General features: G+C 36.3%; 1 protein-coding gene across 7 annotated transcripts in view; it reads right to left on the bottom strand.

Annotated features, from left to right (window-relative positions):
* The window catches only part of GSK3B (glycogen synthase kinase 3 beta), a 209,334-nt gene that overhangs the window by 162,935 nt on the left and 20,368 nt on the right, over positions 1–26,031 (bottom strand). For 4 of the 7 annotated variants that reach the window (XM_019653104.1, XM_019653072.1, XM_019653092.1 and 1 more), the window contains exon 2: positions 15,933–15,983. The exons of the other annotated variants lie outside the window; for them this stretch is intronic. In XM_019653104.1, coding sequence (XP_019508649.1) covers positions 15,933–15,983 — 51 coding nt within the window. The remainder of the gene's footprint in view (positions 1–15,932; positions 15,984–26,031) is intronic. 7 annotated transcript variants of the gene reach the window in all.

Raw genomic sequence — 26,031 nt, 5'->3', positions numbered from 1 at the left:
GACAGCAACTTGTCTGTTCCCCTTCCCCCAATTCCCCAGCACTGTTCCCATCCCAATTGCCCAATTAAAAAAAAAAATTATCTTCTAGGTTGAGAAAGTGGAATGAAATCAGTATTACCACTATTTCTCCCCCAATAACTAACAAAGAAAAAAAATTGTTTTTTTAGTTACCAAAAACTCACCATCAGCAACCAAACAATGAATAGAAGAACAAGCTTTTGCTATAAACTGTGAGAGAGGAGAACCAAGGAAATAACTAGAAAATGTTGAAGCCACAAGCAGCATGGCATGGTTCCTAACACTGCTCATACTTCTAGAAGCAATTCTGAAAGAAAATGGTGAATAGACAAAATAGTGAGAATTCTCTGTAATAGTCCTCCATATGGTAAAAAGTGGAACATGAAAATGCTGCACATAGCTATGGAGGGGGGTGGCACGGAGTGTCCAGGAAAAGTCTATAGCTAATGTCTTTTTTACCCCCAAAAGTCCCTTAGACATCACCTGTGAACCTCAGCAAAGGCAGAAAGGCCACTATCTTCCAGATTAGTGTGCAAAGTTGAAGAAAAAGAAGCCCACACAAAAGCATTATATACACCCGACTAGGTGGTGGGAAAAATGTTCTGAAAGAACTGCCCTGGCCAGGGGGCTTCTCTATTTCACCTCAGTGTCAAATCCTTCAGGGTACAGAAGAGTGAATTAAAGACAACAGCCACATTCTTAGAAGACAAAGATATCCAAAATATGGTGAAAAAGAGAAAGAATTTACTGACAGATCATTATATCAAAACAAAAATCTGGAATGAGCTGCCCAATTTAACCATCAGAGTGTTGAAAAAATGACACAAACATACTACAGAGAAAACATGCAAAAGCCAAACCACCAACTGCATCTGGAAAAAAACAATCTTAAAGAGCAGGAAAAAAATTACTTCCAAAGTTTAGTGCTACAGAACTTAATAAGAACATGAAATAAATAAAACAAGAGTGCAGAGGTAAGGTCATAAAACAAAAGAAAGGTAAAAAAGGAAAATTGTTTTGGTCCTTTTATTAGTTTCCTGTGGCTGCAGTAATAAATTACCATGAGGTGGGTTGCTTTAAAACAACAGAAATTATTCTCTCAGTCCTGGATATCTTATGGGAGGCCATTTTTTTGCCTACCACAGTTCACAATTTGTTTCTTAGGTTAGCAAAACCACCATAGATCTAATAAACTAGAAACAGCAGAGAAGGGACTTAGTGAGAAATTAATGCACAGAGGAAAGGAAATCACAGTAATGCAGCGATTAAAGTAGTAATTGTGGAGAAGATAATAAATGTGGAGAACAAAGGTGATTCATCATAAGAATAATTATTATTCCAAGGGTGGATTCCAATACATGAATAGACGTATTCAAAGATATAAATTTCCTTGATATTGAGCAAACTATATCTGCAGGACAAAAAGGTACAGTGCACACCAGAAAGAACTGACTCAGAACAGTCAGTTTATCCTGATTAAACTCAAGGATAAAAAAAAGTTCTAAAAGTCATGCAAACAGAAAAAAAAACCCAGTCACTTATGAGGGGGGCAGGGTGCATTTGTGGAAAAACCAACAGACTAATTAGGAAAAAACAGGCCAAGCTTTTTTATACCTCTATTTGGCTTATGACCTTGGGAAAGTGAAGGACGCTCCTTTCTAGACCTCAGTTTCCTTATCTGTAAACTGAAAGAACTGAACAAATGGATTTTAGATACCTTTCAGCACTGAAAACATGATTCCGTGGCAGCCAGCTGCAGAAGATAAATTTCGAACACTGGGTTTTACAGACTAGTTCTCACCTTCCAATTTTTATTCAGTAACAAGCTCGGAAAGAAAGAACTTATTATTTCAGTCATTCCTCCCACCCCAAAATATACCTACCATATTTTACCTAGCAAATTAACAATAAAAGTAAAACACTCAAGGCTAACAAGGATACAATAAAACTAAGCATATTCAAATATGATATAGCTCTTGCCAACTGAGTTCGAGAAAGGTTTTATCGGTTTCCACTTTTACTCTCAGTGTTTGAGGATTATCTTAAAACTGTTTAAAAAGTCTTAAAATTGTTTCCAAATACCAAGCAAGGGTATTATTTTAAAAAGTTACTGAATAAAGAAGGGATATTTGTAGTGGTAATGATAAGGTACCTGCTGGAGCAAGAGCAGTAAAAAATAAGGTGTGAGAGAGAAGTGAAGGTTTATAATCTCCAGTAGCTCTCAACATACGAGCCAGAGACCTGTAAGGATTTGTTATTGCAAAGTCTCCAAATCCACACACAGATTAATCACTGTTGGAACAGAACAATAAATAATGTCATACCCACAAATATATACATATATATTTATTCTTAAATATGAGATCCTGTTTTAATTAAGTGTAATTTTCCTTAAAAGCAAGAGAAATAACAAACAACAAAGCCCTAACCTTGACCCAGTATTTCCCTTTCTAGGAATATGATGAAAAAAATAATCAAACTGAGAGAAAAGGATTGATTTATGTAGACATTCACTGAAGCACTATATATAATATCACTACATTGGAACCCATCTAGATGCCCAATAAGAGAATCATTAGGAAAATAGGATATGCTCAGACTTCACAGAATATTAAACAGCCATTAAAATTACATTTTCAAAGAATATTTAAGGTTATACGAAAATATTCATGATACAAGAATATGTGAAACAGCAGGTTACAAACTGCATATGTCCTGTATGATCCCAATTCTGAAAACAAATGTTACACAAAAAACACTAAAAAGCAAACAGGAATTCTGTCTGGATAGTGAGAATACAGGTCAATTCTTATTTTCTTTTTTGTACCTCTTCGTAATTTCCAAATTCTCTACAATTGAGCAAGTACATTTTTTTAAAGATGAATCTGCTTAAAGTTCTAAAAAGATATTCTTTTCATAAAAGTATTATTGTTATAATCTAACATTTCTTCACTGGATTTCTAAAAACTTCAAGTATGCTTAAGGAACTGTTTAAAGTAAAAATGAGCAAATGTTTACTTCGTGAATAATTTATACTTGTTTCTAAAATTGAGTATCATCAGCATTACAAAGAGATGGACTGAGTACCTCATTCATAGTCAATGTTTATTCTTCAATTAAGCATTGATTCTTATATTCAATACAGAAAAGCGGGACAAGAAAGTAAGGTAGATCAATCACGACTTATTGTGATGTAGGGTTTTAAAATTCCCTGAAAGGTTATATCTGCCAGATTCAACTTTTATAAACCACTCTGTGACTGTTCATTTAAACCATAAAACAATCAAAGAGGTATTAATATTTAACAGATGAAAGAATTGAAGAGGCCAGCCCAGAGCCTCACCATACCATAACTGGAACCCGCTAAGCCAATTTACCTTGCCAAAAATGTGTTCCTCCCGCAACAAACTATATGAAATCGTCCAGATCACACCACTAAGACCATAAATCCCTCCAGCTTACAAGAGACTTGAAGTTAGACTAAATTTATTACACCTCATAACCTGTTTACCTACGACTTCACCAGAAATGCAAGTCTCCCCTTTGCTGTTAACTCTCATTCCCCATCTACTCTATGTATCTAGCTCACCTGAGTGAACTCCTCAACGTTACCCCTTATAGAATGCCCTCTGAATTCCTACTTCTATGATCAGCCAACTCCATTTTCTGCCTTAAGAAAAACATTAACATGGGACAGCCAGGTGGCTCAGTTGGTTAGACAGCGAGATCTGAGCAACAGGGTTGCCGGTTCAATTCCCACATGGGCCAGTGAGCTGAGCCCTCTGCAACTAGATTGAAGATGACTTGAGCTGAGCTGTTGCTGGGCAGCCAGAGGGCTCAGTTGGTTAGAGCACGTGCCCTTAACAAGGTTGCTGGTTCAACTCCTACATGGGATGGTAGGCTGCAGTCCCCTGCAACTAAGATTGAACACAGCACCTTGAGCTGAGCTGCCAATCAGCAGCCACATGGCTCAGTTGGTTAGAGCACATGCTCTTAACAAGGAAGCTAGTTCAACTCCCGCATGAGATGGGACTTGGAGCTGAGCTGCACCCTCCACAACTAAGACTGAAGGACAACAACTTGACTTGGAGCTGATGGATCCTGGGAAAAACACACTGTTCCCCAATAAAGTTTAAAAAACAAACAAGAAAAGAAAAACATAACTTCCCCAAGGACACTACTTTCATAAATCCCACAAAGTCTGAGATTATTCAATTCCTCCACACATCTCAAAATAGTGTCCTCCTTGCTCCTCACAGTCATTTCGGGACCTTTGGTCAGCCAAAATAAAAACCAAAAAACCCTGCTTACCTGAGGCCCTGCTATGCTGGTTCCTCTTCTACCAACCTCTAAATATTGGAGTTCTGGGCTTGGTCTGAGATCCCCTTTCTCTTCTGTCTCTATACTCTCCCCAAATTATTTTATGCATTCCCAGAACTTTAAATACATGGTATTTAAATTACCATTTGAGAGCTGTTGCTTCTCTTATTTCTGAAGCCCAGACCATTCTCTCAACCTTTAGAGACCCCTATATTCTACTTCCCACTTCAAAGTTATACTTGTCTATCTCCTTTTCCTGATTAAAGCAGTTGAAAGGTTTCAACATGTTCTACAAGACTCTGCAAGATCTGGTTTGAGTCTTATATCATGCCATTCTTCCCCTTTGCTCACTATCATTCAGTCACACTAGGTGTCTTTCAATTTATTGAATACACAAAGCTCTTTGACTCCTCAGGACTTTTTCTTATATTTCCCTTTGCCTAGAATGTTTTTTTTCTAGCCCGCTTACCCACTCCTTTTTATCCTTTAAGTCTCAGCTTAACTGTCACTTCCTCAGAGATGCCTTCTCTATGACCATCCGATCTAAAGTAATTTTCCTGTTATTATCCTCTGACAATAACCAGTTCATTTCCTTCAAAGCAGTTATCACAATTTGTAAATAAGTAAATACACAAATAATGCCCTGACCATATTCAAATTATATCTTTTGAACGAATCAAAAATCAGTGAATGAATAGACTTACCCACAACAATACAGCTAACACACAAAAAACCAAGATCTGTTTAATCTAAATCAAGTATTCAATACACAATAATAATGTCCATACAACTCATCTCAAACATAATTTAATTACCTTTAATATTTAATTAGATTTAATAATCTTTATTGTAAAAGGATATGGTATAGTTTCAAGATTTCTTACAATGTAAAAATTACAAGGACCAGAGTGCTTAGAAATGTAATGGGAGGACTGGGTTTTCAAAAGTTATAAAATAATTTTATTTCGGCATTTCTCAAAATATTTCTAAAACACGTCATTTATCTAACAAACAAGAGACAAGCAATAATTAATTTAGCAGGCAGAGTTTCAAATTTTCACTAATAAAACAACTGTTTAAAGTGAAACAGATAAAATTTTCCAGGAAAAAAAAGTAATTTACATTAAACCAGTCCACAAAAATCTATTTAACACTGGTTAAATAGGCCTTAGTACTAATAGTACAAACTTTAGTTCTGGGTCCAGGAAGCAGGGCCCTGTAGTGAAAGAAGGGTGGGGATAAAAAAAGGAAGGATGCTCATTTGCATCCCTGGGTAGCCAGTTTGTTGTTTGACTCTGCCACATCCTAAGCCACTTTTCCCCATGCCCAGACTCAAGTATTCAACAAGGGACAGAGGCTGAAGTGGGAGGACAGAAGGAAAAGTAGTATTTATTAAAAACTTAACAACTAGTACAGTGTTGGATATAGCATATTTCACTTACTTCTACCAATCCCACAATGCAGTTATCATCATCCTTTGTTTCATAGGGAATATTTAAGTCTATACTCTTACCACTTACTACTTCATAAGAAATCTACTCTAATAATTGTAAAAGTAACCATTAAATGTACTGTCCACAGGGAGATAAGACATGTCTGCATTTTTCACCACAGTTTTTGTGGTGAAAAGAAATTCACAATTTCTTGGGTGAATGAATGACTGAATCAATCAATGAGTGAGTAAATGAGCAAAATAAACTCAAGTACCCTCTCTTCTGTGAACTTTCCTAACCATTGCAAACTACAATACAATGATAATTTCTCCTTCTGAAGTCACATTGACTGTCTCTACCTGTTCTGTCCAATACAATAGCCACTAACTACATGAAGCTATTGAACACCTGAAAAGGGTTTGTCTGAACTGAGATGTGCTGTAATACTTAACAGATTTTGAAGACTCAGTATAAAAAAATAGAATAATGATAATAATCTCAGGTTTCTTATTTTATTTTAATAACCATAATTCACACTTGAGCATGGCTCCACTGAAAGAGGACATCCAAAAGTCATGACCGTCTTTCAAAATTATGTTACATCAACTGGACATCTACATGCAAAAAAAAAGAATAGAAACTGAGCTTGTATTTCACAAAAAATTGACTCAAAATGGATCAGAGACCTAAAGTAAAATGCAAAAACTATCAAACTTCTAAAAGATAAGAGGAGAAAATCTAGGTAAACTGTCCTTGGTGATGACTTTTTAGATACATCAAATCACAGTTCATAAAAAAAAAAATTGTAAGTCAGACTCTGTAAAAATGTAAAACTTCTGCTCTGCAAAAAAAAAAAAACACTCTTAAGAGAATGAAAAGACAAGTGACAGACTGGGAGAAAATATTTGCAAAACATATATCTCATAAATGACTTGTATCCAAAATATACAAAGAACTCTTCAAACTCAACAATAAGGAAACAAACCACCTCATTAAAAACAGGCAAAAGACTTGAACACACAATCACCAAAGAAGATATACAGGGGGCAAATAAGCATATAAAAGATGTTCACTGTCATATGTCATTAGGGAATTGCAAATTTAAAACAATTAGATACCACTAAAAACCTATCGGAATGGCTAAAATCCAAACCACTGACAACACCAAAAGCTGGTGAGGATGTGGAGCAACAGAAACTCTCACTAATTGCTGGTGGGAATGCAGCACTTTGAAAGACAGTTTGGCAGTTTCCTAGAAAACTAAACACACTCTTACTATACAATTCAGCAATTGCACTCATGGATAGTTACCCAAATGAGTTGAAAGCATGTCTACTTAAACACCTGTACATAAATGTTTATAGTAGCTTCATTGTTATTTGCCAAAATGTAGAAGCAACCAAGATGTCCTTCAATAGGAGAAAGGGTAAAACAAACCTTGGTATATTCATACAGTGGAATAATATTCAGCAATATAAACAAATGAGCTACCAAACACAAAAAGACATGGAAGAACCTTAAATGCATGTTGGTAAGTCAAAGAAGGAAGTCTAAAAAAGGCTATACGACGTACTGTATAATTCCAATTATACGACATTCTGGAAAAGACAAAACTAAAGAGATATACAGAAAAAAGGTCAGTGGTTGCCAGGGATAGGAGAGGAGTAAGAATGAAGAGGTGGAGCAGGGAATTTTTAGGGCAGTGAAACTATTCTGTATGATATTATAATGATACATACATGATATTATGCAACTGTCAAAAGCCACAGAACTATCAAACACAAAGAGTGTGCCTTAATACCGATTATGAATAGTAAACTACAGATTTTAGTAAATAACAATATATCAATGTTGGTTCATCAATTTTAACAAGTGTACCTACCATACAATGCAAGATTTTAATAATAAGGGAGACTGTGGATAGGAGTGAGGGAATATATGAAAATTCTCTGTACTTTCTAAAAGCTCAACTTTTCTGTAAACCTGAAACTGCTTTAACATTAAGAAATGTATTAAGTTAAAAAAAAAAGGCATCACAGCACAATTGGTTCTAAGCCACCTGAGTGTGTATCACTCAGGAAATTTATTCATTACTAAAAATATAAAGAAAGAGTAGTTTGAGTTTGCTTTTATTTTGCTTTGCTTTTGTTATCTTACTATACATGCATACATGTCTTGTCCCTATCCCAAATCTAATAAGGATATAAACCTTTGGAAGTAGGACCCTAACATGTATATGTTTATAAAACTTCCCTAGTGATTCTGTCAATTTGATGCAAAAGAGCCAGAAAGTTTTGAGATAAACAAACTGGTCTGGTTGCTGCTTTGTACTAAACTGACATATAACACAACTTCTTTGTACCCCCGTTTCCTCAGTAAAATGAGAGTATTAAATTTGACACATAAGAGCATGAACCAGAAAACGAGGGTCACTTTCAGCTCAAAATTTTTCTCCACCATATGAATATAAGTTTGCACTAAAACAATTTCTAAACCACAGGCTCCTTACTTATCTTAACCTAGTCAAGATAGACAAACAGAATTTTCATTGTTTTAGCTAAGGTGATACAAATGACAGCTAAACTGTCTTACCTGACCAAATAAACCAATGCTTTTTCTATTACAATTCTCTCCCCACAAGAACAAGAGCATTTAGTCTTTTGCAACTTGTTTGAGGTATTCAAAAAGATCATCCAGAGTGTAAGTTAAGAATTTAAGATAACTGTAAGAAATCAGATACTCTCAAGAAGGCAATCCAATAGATAGGATGCCATTATCTCTTACTGGTAGCAAATTTCCCCTATTTCCTAACATTCACGTGAGCAAAGACCAGCACACACTTAACCCAACGCCAGGACGGTTCCATTTTCATGTCTTACAATTGGTCTAAGAATCATGCTGAATGTCAAACGTCTCATCCTAGAAAACCAATATTTATCATCTATCCTCAGCACCCAGTACATAAAAGAGCACCTGTGTACCATATAACATGGTATATGGTGGACAATCAAGTATTTTGCAATTAATTTATAGTTAAAAAATAGTTGCTGAGCATTTACTATATATGTCAGACACTATGCTGAGCACTGGAATAGAACAGTGAGCAAAACCAAGTCCCAGTCCAAGTTTACACTCTAGTAGGGAAGACAAACTAATATATGCCAGGTAGTGATAAATGCAATTTAAAAAAATAAAGCAAGGTAAGGGGTAGGTATTTATTGACTGGAAGGAGCCACAAGAGAGCCTTCTGGAATGATGATGAAAATGTTCTGTACTTAGCTTGAGCTGAGTGGTAGTGTATTCACTGAGTTGTACACTTGGGCTTTATGCAATCTCCTGCATATAAGTTATAATTCTATGTATTTTTTAAGCTTGCTAAAAGACCAACCCCACCCAGCTCCAATGATGAGTTCCTCTTGATTAGCACAATTCAATTATTAATATAATTTCAGGTTTAGGGACGATAAATCCCTATAACTAAACACAATTACACCTTCTAGAACCACATACATGATTTTTTTCATTATATATATTTACCTTTCCAATTGTAATACGTTTACCTCTATTGTTCCACAGGTCTGCTTTTAAAGCCAATCATTTCGTAAACACCTACTGTATATACACAAGTTAAGGCAAAAGAAAACCAAACTCTTGCCTTAACTTCCAGTAAAAGATAAAAACAGAATGATGTTAAAAAGGAGCTCTATAACTAGTCATACATGATAAATATAAAATGGAATATATATATATCTTAAAAAAAAAAAAACAGGGGCGGCCAGTTAGCGCGGGTGGTTAGAATGCAGGCTCTTAACACCAAAGTTGCTGGTTCGATTCCTACATGGGCCAGTGAGCTGCGCCCTCCACAACTAGATTGAAAACAACAGCTTGACTTGGAGCTGATGGGTCCTGGAAAAAAACATACTGTTCCCCAATGAAGTTAAAAAAAAAGTCAAAACCTATCTTTAATCATTTTTTTTCTCCTTTCCCCATTGATCCAAAAGCCCAGAGTTTCTGTGTTAGAGCGGACTGCAATGAATGCAAGAACTGTGCACTCAAACCATTCCCGGCCCCAACACATCACTCCACACCTCATCCTGCAGGAAAGAATGAGAGGAAACAATCTGAAGAGACAGGAAAGCAGTTTCAGTGGAGTGGAGAAATAAGGGTTACTGTAACTAAATTAAACTATAGGATACAATCTTTATGAGGAAGAAGAAATTACTGGACCAAACACTGAAGAAGTCTAATAGGATTTAGGATACTCCAGGCAGAAAGAACATAAACAGGTGCACAGTGGTTAAAAACAAATGACAGTCCAGAACAGGTAAATCCATAGGGTCAGAAAGCAGATTGATGGTTGCCAGAGTCTTGTGGGAGGAGGGAATGAGGAGTCACAGCTAACGTGTAGAGATTTTTCTTTTGAGGTGATGAAAATGTTTTGGAGCTTGATTAAAAGGTGGTGGCTGCACATTGTGAATGTAAATGCTACTGAACGGTAAGCTTGAAAGTGGTTAATTTTTTTACAGCAATTTCATGTCCATTTTTTTAAAAAAAAAGGCAGGGAATCAGTGGGCAAGCCAGAGAAAACTGGGAAATAGACCTGTACAGACTGTGAGAAACCAGATTATTAAAAGCCTTCAAACAAAGGCAGAAAAATTTAATCAGATTAAAATAGATTAACAGAGGACACTTTTAGGCATCTCTTCCAGTTTTCTTAACTAGAATGTGACATAGCTCAACTGTCTAACTAGGGAACCCAATTTGAATTATGTGGGGAAGCTGTAACTGTGAAGGAAATAAGATAAAAGCTGTTGTAGGTGTAAGCACAGCTACTTAGTGGAGTGGATACATGTTTTATCACTAATAAAGGTGTTTTTTTTTTTAAGTATATAAATGGATAATTGAAAAAAGCACTATGCTAAATGTGGGAGATTGACTGCAAAAGTCCCCCAAATTTTTCTGGTCTCGCTATATTTACACCCTTGGCAATGTCACTTTGTATTCTTTCCCCATCTCTTGAACCTGAACTGGACTGATGACATGCTTTGGCCAATAGAAAAGCAGTGAAAGTGAGTTTGCCAGTTTTGAGCCTAGGCCTCAAGAACTCCTGCATGCTTTCACACCTCTCTCTTGGAAATATGCTCTGCCACCATGGAACAAGCTGAAGTCAGCTTACTGTATATCTAGAGACAAATGACCCAGTCACCCTGTTGCCCAGCTGGCACCCAGCCAACCACCAGACATGAGAGTAAGACCACCTCAGACAAACTAGTTTAGCCTATCTACCAACTAAGCCATGAGAAATATGAGCAAGCCCACGTAAGATCACTTGAGCCTGGCCCAGACAGAACTACCCAGCTGATCCAAAGACTCAAGAGCAATAAGAAATGAAGCTTTGGAGTGGTTTGTTATATATCAACAGCTAACATACACTAATGATAGTAGTGATAACAGAAAAAGGCCATTCACCTGGTGTGAAAGCTACAGTTATGTCACCAAACACTAATTTGTTCAGCATGGTACACCTATTAACTTAAAGAGGAAAAAAAAAACTAACCATTCTGAAGACAGATGTATTAAGCCATCACCACCCTTTTTCCTAAAATTACAGCAATTTAAAACCATTAAAAACATAGATGCAACTTTTGATAATATGACGTTGTCTTTGGAAAACTACTATTATATGGTAGCAACTGACTCTACTCCAGAGGGGAGGCATTTTTATGGCTAACTGAAACTGGAGTTTTTAGGGTATTTTCCTTTTAAGTAAGAAAATTTTCCAGGGGCTTCTAAATTTTTCAGGTATTACTATCGTGGCTTTTGGTTTTCAGAAGCACTTTACCATAAGAGCAACTTTTTAATACAGGGCAATCAAATCTTACTTCAAAAAGTCACAAATACTGCACTCATACTAATTCAATGCCTCCCACAAATAGTACAATGGTTTTCTCAACTGACAGGCATCTAATAGATTTCAACAGACAACACAGATCTCATCTCTTCCCTTCAATGGAAAACTAGCACTGCTTTCATAACCAAGTCACTGACCTATCACCGCCAATGCCAACAAGGCCTACCTATTGCTGAGACGGTAATTTTGCGTGCAAGGCAAGAACCAGGGCACTCATGAGTCATTTGGTATGATTTCAGACATGGAGAGACTTGCAAATAGGAGGTACTTTTTTAAAAAGGCAATGAATCCTTTAATAATTTTTTATATCGTTCCTGAATTTCACATGGTCCTTTTACTAAACCGGTTATCAATAAAGATAAAATCTGTTTTTATGGCATTTAAAACAACTGAAAACTCCTGTGTGGGTTTAGCAGCATTAAACTTTAAACACCATTAACACATCCAGAGAAAGTCTCAGAAGGAAACAATTTACTATTTTTAAACATACTAAATGGTCTTCTCCTTTATAAGGGAGGTCTGTGGGTGTTAGAAAAGTTCAATGGCCAGAACTACTTTACAAACGCACTGGTACATTCACAAAAGCTACAAAAAAGGGTTTTCCATCCATTAATGTTTTACTGTATCAAAAGGTAGATTTCTCAACATGACTCTGAAATATTTAAAAGAATAGTAAAGTTTATTTGATAGAAGAATGACTAAATTGATGATTATCAAATATCCTAGATAATTTCATTCAGTGTCTCTTTTAAAGGTACAAGTCTCATTTAAAAAGGTGAATATAGGCTTTCTCAAACCATGGCACAAACCCTAACTTCCTGCCTTCCAAGTACTGCCCTGGGTTAAATTACAGGGTACCAGTAGTTTTGATACTAAGCCTGCAATATTCATGAGCCTCACTGGGTTACATTAATTTCCTGCCCTAAAATAGCTAGTCTATACCTCCTATCCTCCTACACACACACACTCCCAGTAAAATATCCCATACCGTAATTCTAGGTAGTCTTTTACCCCCTCTCATTTTTAAATGCTTTTTAGTATTCAATCCAAAAATAAATGAATTATAGAACCGTTTTAAGAAATAGTTTCTAAAAAACCTTCCCTAAACAGTTATAACAGCCAACCAACCTACCTCAGGAAATAAATCTCCTTGTTTATCTATGCTGCAAATTCTCACTGCCGTCCCAACACCTAAAATCTACAGTATGGCTATTTTAATCTATTCCCTTTCAAATATTGTAACATTCCTCTAACCAAGACGACTTCCAGAAATATCAAGCTTAGAAAATCAAAGCCCTGGAGACAGAAAATAATTATTAATAGCTAACATGTATTGAATCTAACTACTCTGTGCCAAGTTGTGTTTTTCATGCATTACATCATTTAACGTCTACAATGGCGCTGTGAGGTAAGTACAATTAACATTATTTTAAAGATAAAAAAAGACAAGTTTTGAAAGTAAGTCATTTGTTCAAGTTTAGTGTTAGTAAGTGTTGGAGTTGGAATTCTAAAGCAATCTAACTGTACAGTTCTGCATTCTTTAAGTCAAATAGCAGAAGACCATATAAGCAGTCGGACAATTAAGTTTGCGAATTCATCCTAGAAAAAGTGCTACATACCTCATGGCTGAATATCACTATGGTCACCTTAGAAGTACTCCCCTTGGGAAGTTATGCACTGATGCCAGCACCTAGTCCACCCTTCAAAGCAATTCTGGAACTCTTTTTCTGGGATGGCCATCAGAGCTGTCGTCGTATTACTCTTGATGTCCTGAATGTCATCAAAATATCTTCTTTTCAATATTTTCTTTATGTTCGGATAAAGAAAGAAGTCATTGGAGCCAGATCAGGTGAGTAGGGAGGGTGTTCCAATACAGTTGTTAACTGTCTAAACTTCCTCACAGGCAGTGCTGTTGTGAGCTGGTGCATTGTGATGTAAGAGCCATGAATTGGCGAAAAGTTCAGATCAGCTAACTTTTTCACGCAGCCTTTTCAGCACTTCCAAATAGTAAACTTGGTTAACTGTTTGTCCAGTTGGTACAAATTCATAAGAAATAATCCCTCTGATATCAAAAAAGGTTAACAACATTGTTGCAACAAGTTTGCGAACTTGTCAGCCCTTGTTTATCACAGACTAAGTTTTATGAGAGCAATTCCCCAGATCTTCCTTACAATCTACAGTACTGATTAAAGTTAGTAATGTCACTCATTGCACAAGTCTAACAATTACCGAGATGATGTCCCAGTTCAGTTATTTAGGTGCAGCACATTTGAAGGAACAGGAGGTATTACTGCTAGAACCAACCACACTAACATGTTGGGGAAATGGGGAGGGGAGACATGGTTGCACACACAAGGGAAAAATGAAATTGACTATTAAAAAGCTGCTATGTGATTAAAGAGCCCTAAACTGTTATACATATTTCAGAATGCAGTTGTTTCTTTTTCTTTTAACACTTTTTTTTTAAATTTATTTATTTTGAATTGGGGAACTGGGGGAGGGGAACAGTGTTGGGGAATTGGGAAGGGGACCAGCCAAGTTGTTGTTCTTCAATCTTAGTTGTGGAGGGCACCAGTCACCATCTGGCTGCAGCTCGTAGCCTCTAAGCTCAAGGTGTGGTGTTACAGTCTTAGCCGCAGGTGGGCATAGCCACCATCCCATGCAGGAGTCGAACCAGCAGCCTTATTGTTAAGAGCGCATGCTCTATCCACTGAGTCATCCGGGCAGCAGCTAAGCTCAAGGTGCCAAGTTCAGTCTTAGTTGCGGGCAGGCATAGCCCACCACTGAACAGATGGTCTTGTTGTTGGGAGCATGTGCTCTCACCAGCTGAGCCATCCTGCCACCCACTGGCAGCTCAGCGGCAGTCAGCTCAGGCTCAGCATCACTGGCCCACGTGGGAATCGAACTGGAGGTCCTGTTGCTCAGAGCTCACGCTCCTAAGCTAACTCTCAACCAACTGAGCCACTCGGCCAGCCACAGCTATTTCTTTATCCTTCAGTAGAATAGTAAAGTAACTGATATTCATGACAAGTGAAGTACAGTAGGCTCTCCAATAACATCATCCTTTTGTTATAACATTGATGAGATGCCATAGGAACTTAACTCTTTTATATCAATTTTGTTATAAATCATTTTGCTTCAAGTCTCAGAACCTATCAACAATGTTAAGTGAGGACTTACTGTATCACAAAATGGTATCAAAAATCATATTCAGCATTATCTGAAATATATATTTTAGAATAATTTCTACAAAAAGTACAAAGTTTGAAATCATTTCTCTAGAAAGTTCAAGATGATGGTATTTCCCCATTTCAGTTCAATCTCTTATCCTCTCTTCTCCTCTTCCTTAGCACATACATAGTCTCAAATCTCTGTTTTCGTACACTATTAACTTGCACTCCCCCAGCTTGATAGGCAAGCTTCTCAAAGAGTAGCCAACACTCATTATTTCCACTTCCTCACCTCTTTCCTCTTTGCTGTAGCTTCTTACTAGCTTCCTCAGTTAAGCTATTTTTGCTAAAGTCATCAATGTCTCCTTATTCCTAAATCGAATGAACAATTTTCAGGTCTTATGGGTCCTTTTAAGCAAGATTTAACATTTCAGATCCCTTTCTCCTCTACCCTCCTCCTCTTTTAAAGTCTGGTCAGCTACCTTCTACACTACCCTTCTTCTGTTTTCTCTCTTCTTACTACTTTTTGCTGGACTCATTTTCCTCTGCCTGTCCCTCAAATGTTGGAGGGTCCCTGGCCTTCTTCTCTTCTTTTATTAAGAATTCTCAAATAATGATTTCATCTTAACCTCCATTCAACCACTTATGCTGCACTTATAACTCTCTAGCCCACACAACTACCCTGGCAATGTTCCAATGCCTCCCACACATCCATCTGAGTATTTCCAGGACCCTCAAACTCACCATAGTCACAACTGAACTGATCTTGGAAAGCCAAAGAACAGAGCCCTGGAAAGAGGAATGTACTCTTTTTATTTTGTTAGGAGTAGGTATACTCCCCACTTAGTAAACATTATCCACCCAGTTTTCCAAGCCAAATAGCTAAGAGTGATTCTTGACCCCGTCCTTCTCTTGACCCAAATAAATCATCAAATACTAAAAGAAGATTATAAAATCTTAAAGTTTTCAAATCCCCCCCCCATATTTTCTCAACGACTAATTGTTTAGGCTGTCCCGTAATATTCATAATTGCTTGTGGCTATAATACTTATCACATAAAATGTATATTTCTTCATTAACCTGCAAACTTAGTGGCAGGAAACCGTGTCTTGTTCTTTTTATCCAATGCACCTAGGAACACATAAAGAGTAATAAACATAAGTCTGGTGAGTGAGGGGCTTTAAGAAGCTAAGTAACACCTCAAACGACGTACAATTTATTAACAGCAGAATAGGAATTTATGTGTAGTTCAACTTGCCAGCATTTTTCAATACTAAAGTAACCTCCATGACAGTACAGCAATAATAATAATAGCATATCAGCAGTGCTCTGTATATTCAAAGTGAAAAAATATTCTTTTCTTGTTTATGTTTCTATGTACGTTTTAAATACCCTACAATGATCATACATCATTTTCATAACTGGTGAGGAAACAATATTTTTAGAGCAAAATGCCATAATAAACATGAATGAAAAATCTTTGTTCTCAGGACAATATGTTGTGAAGTTGGAAATTGGGGTTGGGAACATGCATCAGGAATCTAATGGAATATACCAAAAGAGAGATACAACATTAAGCAACCATTGCTAAAAAATACTGCTTTCAATGAACAGTTAGTTAAGCTCATCCAGTGACAGCTGAGAAAACGTAGATAGGTGTACAGTTTCATCGTAGTCTGTCAATGATTTACTTAAAAATGGATCTTTCAACAAAAGATGTTGGCTAATGATGGGGGAGGTGATATTTGAAAATTTACACACAAATTCATTCTAGATTTAAATTTAGTCATAAAAATATAAGAGAAAAATATAAGTGAATATTTATATCAGCAGTTCTCAAAGTGTAATCTGGATTTCTGAACCCTTTCAGGGGGTCCACAAGGCTAAAACTATTTTCAAAACAGTAAGATGACATCTGCTTTTTCATTCTCATTCTCTGGAGTATACCATAGTTTTCCAGAGGCAACATGTCCTATGATAGGTATCTTAAGAGCTTAAATGCAAGGCAGATATAAGCCAGATGTTCAAAAATGTAAAATTTCTCAGTAATTTTTTACTAGGGGATATATAATTTTTTTTCATAAAAATGTTGTTTTTGTTAACATGTAATGGACTTACTGTTTCTTAATAAATTAGTAAATATTTTAAAATTTCCCAGTGTTAATTTCTAATGTGGCAAATGTCTACCGATGTAACCAACATAAAAAAGAGCTCTTCTGAGTCCTGAATAGTTTTAAAGAGTTTTAAAGGGGTCCTGAGACCAAAAACTTCAAGAACTGCCCGATTTATATAGTTTGAGCAAGGCCAAGCTTCTCTAAGCATGACTCCAAAGCAAGAAGACCAACCAACACACATGTCGCTATGTTTTAAACTTCCATACATCTAAAAATAAACATAAGCAAAATTACAAGAAAAACTGACAAGTTGAGAGAAAATACTTGCAACTTAAAACAACAGGTTCATAGTATTCGCATATAAAGATCTCTTTCGTATCGCTAAAGAAAAGACAAATACTCTCCCAATATAGGAAAACGGAAATGAAAACTAATGGGAAAACAGTATAATACAGTAGGGGCCAATATGCATATAGAAAAATAACCCCCAAAGTTATTAGTAACCAAAGCAATGTAAATTAAAACTGATTAAATCAGCAGTGGTGTTTTAAAATTATAATATCGAATTCAGTAAGAATGCAGGGAAACAGGTGTCCATATAAATTACTGTTCGGAACATATATAGTTACAACCTCCTAGAAGGCAATCTAGATACATGGATCAGAAATCTTAAAAGTATACAAACTCGGGCCGGTCGAGTGGTGTGTTGGTTAAGAGCTGGCTTGGGACGCCAGAGGGCCCCAGTTCAGATCCCACATATGAGGGCCAGTGACACTGCCCTCTACAGCTAAGATACTGGACAACAGCTCAATCTGGAGCTGGGCTGCTGTGAGTCACCGATAGCATAGGCTGCAGCCCCTGCTACAGTGGGTTGCCATGGGCTACCGTGTGTAGCCAGCAACCAGCGTGAGCAGCCAGCAGCTGCAGTGAGTGGCAATCCAGAAGCCCTCGACTGATCTGCCTCGCCTGGGAAGAGCACAATGATGGTGCCAACTTGGGCCAGTGAAGCAACGTCCTCCACAACTAGACTGAAGAACAAAACAACAGCAACTTGTCTGTTCCCCTTCTCCCAATTCCCCAGCGCTGTTCCCATCCCCCAATTCCCCAATAAAAAAATCTAAAAAAAACCCAAAAACTATATGAACTCCTTGACCTCCAACGCTATCCTAATGGGATAAAAACATATGCAAAAGTCTGCTACAAGAATACTCATTGAAGCATTATTTGTAACTGCAAAAGAAAAAACTAGAAACAAACATCTACCAAGAAGCAGATGGTTGAATATATTATAGCATACCATTGTGTGGAATAGTTATTATCTGATGATTTAAAATATTGTCTATGGAAAGGTATCTTTGATATATTAGGTTTAAAAAAAGGCAGTTACAATTTTTGATGATTCGTTTCAGTAAAAGATAACACATCAATATTCAAAGAACTATGTGCTGGGAATTTTAGGTATGTGCCAAGACTTTTATACGCCTTATCATATTTAATCTTCAAAACTCTATGATATAGGCTGCCCTCTGTTAAATCTCAGTTCTCTCATCTGTAAAACTAAAATAAGTAATTAGCCCCAACACCATGAAAACCTCAACTCATAAAGCCATTAAATAGTGGAGCCCAGATTTGATTCCAGGTCTCAGACTCTGGAACTCAAACTGTATTATGTTAAATATCACCTGTACACCAAAAGGTTAACAGTGAATCAACAGGACTATCTCCCCACTCCAGCTACCTTTATCTCTTTTTCTTTTCTCTTCCCCCTAATGTTATATTTCTTTCTACAATGAACATATTTTAGTTGTTTAATTTAAAACAACTTATTTGTTTGTATTTTGTATGTTTGTATTTTGAAATACTCTGGCTCAAAAGCAAGAGATTCAATTTGGGGGGAAAAAATTTGCAACAAAACTTTCAAATTCAGCACATCTTGTTACTTAACATTATCTACAAACAAACAAAAATATCAGCTTCCATTGGAAAGTTTCACAAAACGTTTATGAACTTCAGCATCAACAGACCTGGTTTAAAATCCACAGTAAGTTATGAACCTTAAGCAAATTATTTAACCTCTAAAACTCAAGCTTCTTATTTGTAAAACACTGATAATAATTCCCCTCTCTCAGGATTCTTATCAGGACTATGTTAAAAGAATAAAGCATGTAAAGAGTAAAAATATAACTCTATAAAAGTGAATTCCTTCAAAAAGACATACAGACATACATACATATAAACTCTAGCTCAATGGCAAATGGACATCAAAATAATGTTGTAATTATAGGTGTTCTCAATAGTTAATGGCTCATTCTCGCTTTCAATTTAATCAAACCCAAAAATACCCAAGAAAATAAATTCTCCTGCCCTTTGGGAAATCCTAAGCCTAGAGCACTGTGAAACAAACGTTTTTAATGTCTTTTCATTACTGATATTGGCCTACTTGACTTTTGTATCCTCAGGATGCTAAGCAGAGTGCTTAGTTAGTTGGCTGAATAAATGTGGAGACCTTGGAACACCTAAATGTCTAATAATGAGTCCCATTATCACTCAAGTCTAAAAGCCTTCACACAAAGCTGTGGTGCTAATTAACATTCAACAACAGTTTTGATTTCAAAAAAGCAATCAATCATGCATCAAGTTTCATCCAACTCACTTATTTCCAGAGAAGTGTATCTAAAATTACAAAATCCCTGGGATGAGTCTTAAAGTAAGAGGGAGAAAAGAGAGCTCTTAAACTTTAGTCTAACTTCCTCACAAGGATCAAAAGGGTCAGAATCTCAGAGCACGCTAAAAGGTTTCCTCCGTACTTATTAGTCTTTTTGGTGTTCATTTAGCAATAGTCAATAAACAATATCATAAAAACTAAATAAATAAAAAACTAATCTCTGCTCTGCAATTATTCAGAAGTTCCAACTTGTCTATAAATTTAATTTTATTACAAGACCTACAATGAAACAGCCATACTACAAAACAACTAAGAAACCCTAATTTTATGTAAACACTTAAATTTCACCTCCCTCAACCAAACAGAACATTCAATCATCACACAAATACTGAGTGCCCACTACTGATTACTCAAAAAATATTCACTGAAATCTCACTAGGTGCCAGGCATTGTTCTGAGCTCAGAGGAATACACGATTGGCTAAAAAACAAAAATCCCTGCACTTATTGAAGTTACATCTTAAAGAGGGTGAGAGGTAGGAAGAGCAGAAACAAACAAAATCAGTGCATCATATATATTACAAGGGGATAAATGTTTTAAAATACAAAGAAAGGGGGAATATAAAGTGCAGGGTCGGGGGGAAGGGCTGAATTTTTTAAAACAAGGGTTCAAAGAAGTCCTCACTGAGAAAAACATTTTAACAAGGTCTTAAAGATGAAATGACATAAAATTAGCACAAGTTCTAGTCCTACATATATCAGATTTACAAGCAGCAACCAGTAAACTTATTTTCTTAATTCCTGAAAAGGGTAGGAGCAAGAAAGTAGAACTTAAACTCTGCCAAACTGCCCTCCAGAAATAATATACAAATTTATTTGCCTTCAGCAACACATCTCCCAAAACCCTATCACCAACAAGTATTATACTTCAAATCTTTGCCAGTGGGATTGGGGAGCAAGGGTGGTTTTTGGTCGCATTTTATTTTTGTTTTGTCATTTATACTAAATTGAACACTTTCACATGCTGACTATTTTTATTTCTCCTGTAAACTGTAAACTGCTTGTCAAAATATTTTAAAGTGAATTACTCCAATATCCATGGCCAAACAGTCACATATTAGATTTGATTAAAGCATATTACATGCACTGCCATTCTACATAAACACATATGCTTATGTAATACACATAAAAAGAGAGTTATAGGCATTCATTCCATCATAACTCAAGTTAGTATCTTCCACTAATATTTAAAAAAAACAAAACACTAGTGTCAAAGTCAAAGAGAGAAAAGGGGTTCAAATTAAAGTCTTTAAAACTACCTAATCATATAACACACAGTATTTCAATTAATACATTCATTTAAAAGAATGAAGTACTGACATGGTAATGTCCATGATATATTAACAAGTGAAAAAAGAACACAGAACAGTTTGCATAGCATGATCCATTTATAAATTACATGGCAAATATAAAACAAATACAGCACAGGAATAAGGAACCAGTCGCTGTCCTAGGTGCTAGGCAAGGTTTTTTCCTGCGTTTATGGAGCTTACATTAAACTCTGGTTGTTAATAGGTATCTTGACTTTATTTGGATTTACTTTAAGTATTAAGCCACAATATATTACAACAATAAACATTTTCTCAGTTTCTTTACAAATAAAGGTTTGACTCTAAGAGGAAAGTAAACAGGAATATTTCATAGTTACACATACGGATACTACATTTTGGATTTTAGAGCAGTAACTATGATACAGAAAATTTAAGAAGTTATACAAACACACACAAAATACATTACCTAGCATTAGTGAAAGAAAAGAAAAAATGTCTCGAAAATATTTTTTGTCTTATTTATACTCAAGATCTTTTTTCATTAACCACTCTAAAGCTCAATTGATAATATTTCATTTAAAAAATCAAGTTAGGGCCGGCCAAGTGGCTCAACTGGTTAAGAGCTCGCTTGGGAGCGCCAGTTCTGAGCAGCAGGGCTCCCACATTGAGGGCCAGTGACGCTCACCCTCTACAGCGAAGATGATGAACAACAGCTCGACCTGGAGCTGGGCTGCTGTGTGAGTCGGGTAGGCTGCAGCAGGGCTGCAGTGGGCTGCCATGAGCTACGTGAGTGGCTGGCAGCCAGCGGGAGCGGCCGGCAGCCGGTGTGAACTGCCACTGGGAGCTGCTGTGAGGGGCCAACCAATGACCGGCGACCGGGGAAGAGCACAATGATCATACCAACATGGGCCAGTGAAGCGACGTTCTCCACAACTAGACTGAAGAACAAAAACAGCAATTTGTCTACCTATCTGTTCCCCTTCCCCGATTCCCCAACACTGTTCCCTTCCCCCCAATTCCCCCAATAAAATCTTTAAAAATAATAAATAAAAAATCAAGTTAAAGACTATTCATGATCCTAATTTGGTCTAAAACACATTTGCAGTAGTATACATAAATGCTGTACACACCTAGAAAAACGTCTTGAACTAACTTACCAGCAGTAATTTCTTGAGATAGGTATAAAAGGAAAGTAGGCAGATGGGAATGAAGAGAAAACTTTACACTTTTTATTCTGTATGCTTCTATACTGTTTGAATATTTGTAGTAAAATAATATCTTTATGACAAAAATGAGAAATAAAATACTTAAAAAGTTTCAGTTCCAAAAAATAACTAGGCACTTGGTCCCATCAAAATTTCCCTATGTAACATCTTAATGTCCATCAATATGGAATTGCTTGTATATAAAAAGCAGTGCTGTGCAGTATAATACCAATCAAGAGCTCCATATACTATGAGATTTCTAGGATTTCTGCGAAGTAAAAAAACAGAAGGTGAAAAACAGTATAAGCTTTATCTAAGAAGAGAGAGATGAATAAGTACACATATTTTTTTTTAAATAACTAAAACCTAACAAAAACGGTTATGAGGGAGGGAGAGGATAAAAGCTAAATTTTTCTGATTATACCACCTCATATTTTAGTTTTGGTTTTGGAACCACATAAATATTTTACATAATTATGAAACAAAATTAAATCAAAATGAAAATAAGTTATTGCCAAAAAGAGCAAAATAAACACATAAACGTAACTATGCATCAAATTAGTGGCTTAACCTCAGGGAGAAATCATTTCAAACGATATTAAGACAGTAATTTGACTGTAAATCCCCAGAATTTGTGTTAATTGTAAGAATTCTTAAATTATTTTCAGCAACCATTTTCTACAATCTCAAGATAACATTACTAAGATATGTGCATATATATATTTGTAAAATAAAGTAATTCACTACTCTCGACATTTTCAGCATAAAAGAGCTATAAATATATGTGTAAAGGTTAAAAAGTTTAACCTAATCTTAAAACGAAATCAGATTTGGAAATATTGGTATGAACTCATGATGTATTTTCTCATTTAAATAATCATACAACAAATTCAGCAAAGGACAGAATATAAGGTCAAAACACAAAAATCAGTTGTATATTTTGAAACACTAGTAAATACACAATCTGAAAAGGATATTAAGAAACAATTCAGTTTACAACAGCATTAAAATGTTTAAATGTACACCAGCATGAAGTATCACTTAGGAATAAATTTAACCAAGGAGGTACAAGACTTGAAACTACTAAACATTACTGAGGGAAATTAAAGAAGATTTTAAAAAATGGAAAGACGTTCCATGTTCATGGATCAGAAGACTTAATATTGTTAAGATGTGAATACTACCCAAAGCAATGTATAGATTCAACACAATCCCTATCAAAACGCCAAAGGCCTTTTTTTGCAGAAATGTAAAAGAGGATCCTAAAATTTGCATGGCATTGCAAAGGACTATGAATAATAATAAAAAATATATCATTAAGAAGAACTAAGTTGGACTACTTAAACTTCCCAATTCAGAACTTACTAAAAAGCTACAGTAATCAAGACATGTACTACTGGCATAAAGACAAAAATATAGATTCAATGGAATAGAACTGAGAATCCACAAAAAACCCATGCATCGATGGTCAACTAATTGTCAAGAAGGGTGTCAAGACCATTTAATGGGAAAAGAACAGACTCTTCAACAAATGTAACTTGTACAACTAGACACTTACTTACTTTACACCAATATACAAAAATTAACGCAAAATCGATCAGGGGACTAAATATAAGAAGTAAGACTATAAGACGGCCGGCCGGGTGGCTCAGTTGGTTAGAGCGCATGCTCTGAACAAGATTGTCGATTCGATTCCCGCATGGGATGATGGGTTGTGCCCCCGCAACGAGATTGAAAGTGGCAACTGGACTTGGAGCTGAGCTGCGCCCTCCACAACTAAGACTGAAGAGCAACTTGACTTGAAGCAGATGGGTCCTAGGACAAACACACTGTTCCCCAATAAAGTTTAAAAAAAAGGAAAGTAACAAGTGTTGAAGAGGGTGTGGAAAAATTGAAACCCTCATACATGGCTGGTGGGAGTACAAAATGGTGCAACCACTGTAGAAAACGGCTTTTCAGCTCCTCAGTAAATTAAACTAGAATTACCATGACGCCGCAGTTCCATTCCTAGATAAATACCCAAGAAACCAGACAAGTGTTCAAACAAAAACTTATACACAAATATTCACAGCAGCACTATTCAAAATAGAGAAAAGCTAGAAACCCAAATAAACAACATGTGGTATATCCAAGCAATGGAATATTGTTCAGCCATAAAAAGGAATGAAATACTGATACATTCTATTGTACAACACGGATGAACCTTGAAAACATTATGCTAAGTGACAGGAGCCACACAAAAGGTCACATATTGTATGATTCTATTTATATGAACTGTCTAAAACAAGCAAATCCATCAAGTCAGAAAACAGATTAGTGCCAGGGTCTGGTGCACAATGACTGCTTGCTTAATGAATACAAGGTTTCCTTTTGGGGTATGAGAAAGTTCTGGAACTAGATAGTGGTGATGGATACACAACACTGTGAATGTATTTAATACCACTGAACTGGACACTTTAAAATGGCTCAAATGGTCAATTTTATGTTATGCATATTTTATCACAATAAAAAGATATCTCTCTCACTCACTCCCACACATACTCCCACACACACCCAGTTCTGTCTACTAAAATGGCCTAGAAACAATGGCCAATCCATAGCACCAAAGACCCAGACTATGGTCTTTAAATACTGTTTTCCATTAAAACGAATCAAAACCCCTTAGAAAAATAACTGGTTCTAGATCTGAGGCAGGTGATGTATGAGATGAACCTAGAACATCTTGTTAAACAAGAAAACAGGGTTACAAATGGTTACTAAGGTTGTATCAAAGCATACAAGGGCCAACATGAAGGGGCTCCCACTGGCTAAAGATAAAACAATATGAGAATTAAAAAGACTAACTACAATGGATTAAAACATCAAACATATTCAAAACCAGGAATTCATATAGATACTAAAAAACAACCAACCAACCAACCAACCAACCAACCTCACTGGCCACTGGCCACCTCTATCAAATACTTGGAAAATAATCAAGCATTTATCTTGCTCTTCCTCAAAATCATATAATTGCTGAGGTAAAAAAGTTCTTTTTTATAGAAGAACTCCAGCAAATAAAACAGAAGGAAAGATAGAAATCACCACCATTAGATTTATTGATCTAGTTTGGGGTCAGCAAACTTTTTCTATGAAGGACCACATAAGTATTTTAGGCTTTACAGGCCATACAGCCTCTGTCTTAACTATTCAACTTTGCCACTGCAGCACAAACCCAGCCAGAGACAAGATGTAAAGGAACTAGTGTGGCTACATTCCAATAAAACTGTATTTACAAAGTAAGCAGTGGATCAGATTTGGCCAGTGGGCTGTAGTTTGCTGACCTTGATCTACACAATGATCATCAATGACAATTAAAACTATTATATGAAAGGCTGTGGGGGAACTTCATAGTGGATGGTGAATCAGGCTGACAAGAATAAACCCAGTGATCAACTGTATCATCACAAAGAGAGATTACTAGACATTATTTGTCACCTGATATTATGCAATAGGAAATAGCACCACCTAATAATCTGACTAAAGTCTAACTATCAGTTTGTAGTAAATTCTGGGGATAGAGGAACATCCCCTCTATTATAAATAACCACAGAGATACAATCAGCAAAACCCAGAATGTGGTAAGTTCCAAAGGACAAATGATTTCTTCAACAAATAAATGGTAAGAAAAAGAGGGGGAACAAAAAATTTTCATCCATTGTAAAAATTAAAAATAGCAACCAGGGCCGGCCGAATGGCTCAGTTGGTTAAGAGCTTGCTCAAGAGTGCAAGCTCTGGGCTGGCCAAGTGGCGTGTTGGTTAAGAGCTGGCTTGGGACACCAGAGGGCCCCGGTTGGGATCCCACATATGAGGGCCAGTGACACTG

Source organism: Hipposideros armiger, unplaced genomic scaffold, assembly GCF_001890085.2.
Source record: "Hipposideros armiger isolate ML-2016 unplaced genomic scaffold, ASM189008v1 scaffold_8, whole genome shotgun sequence".
NCBI classification, from domain to species: Eukaryota; Metazoa; Chordata; class Mammalia; order Chiroptera; family Hipposideridae; genus Hipposideros; species Hipposideros armiger.
This window is presented reverse-complemented; position numbering and strand designations above follow the sequence as displayed.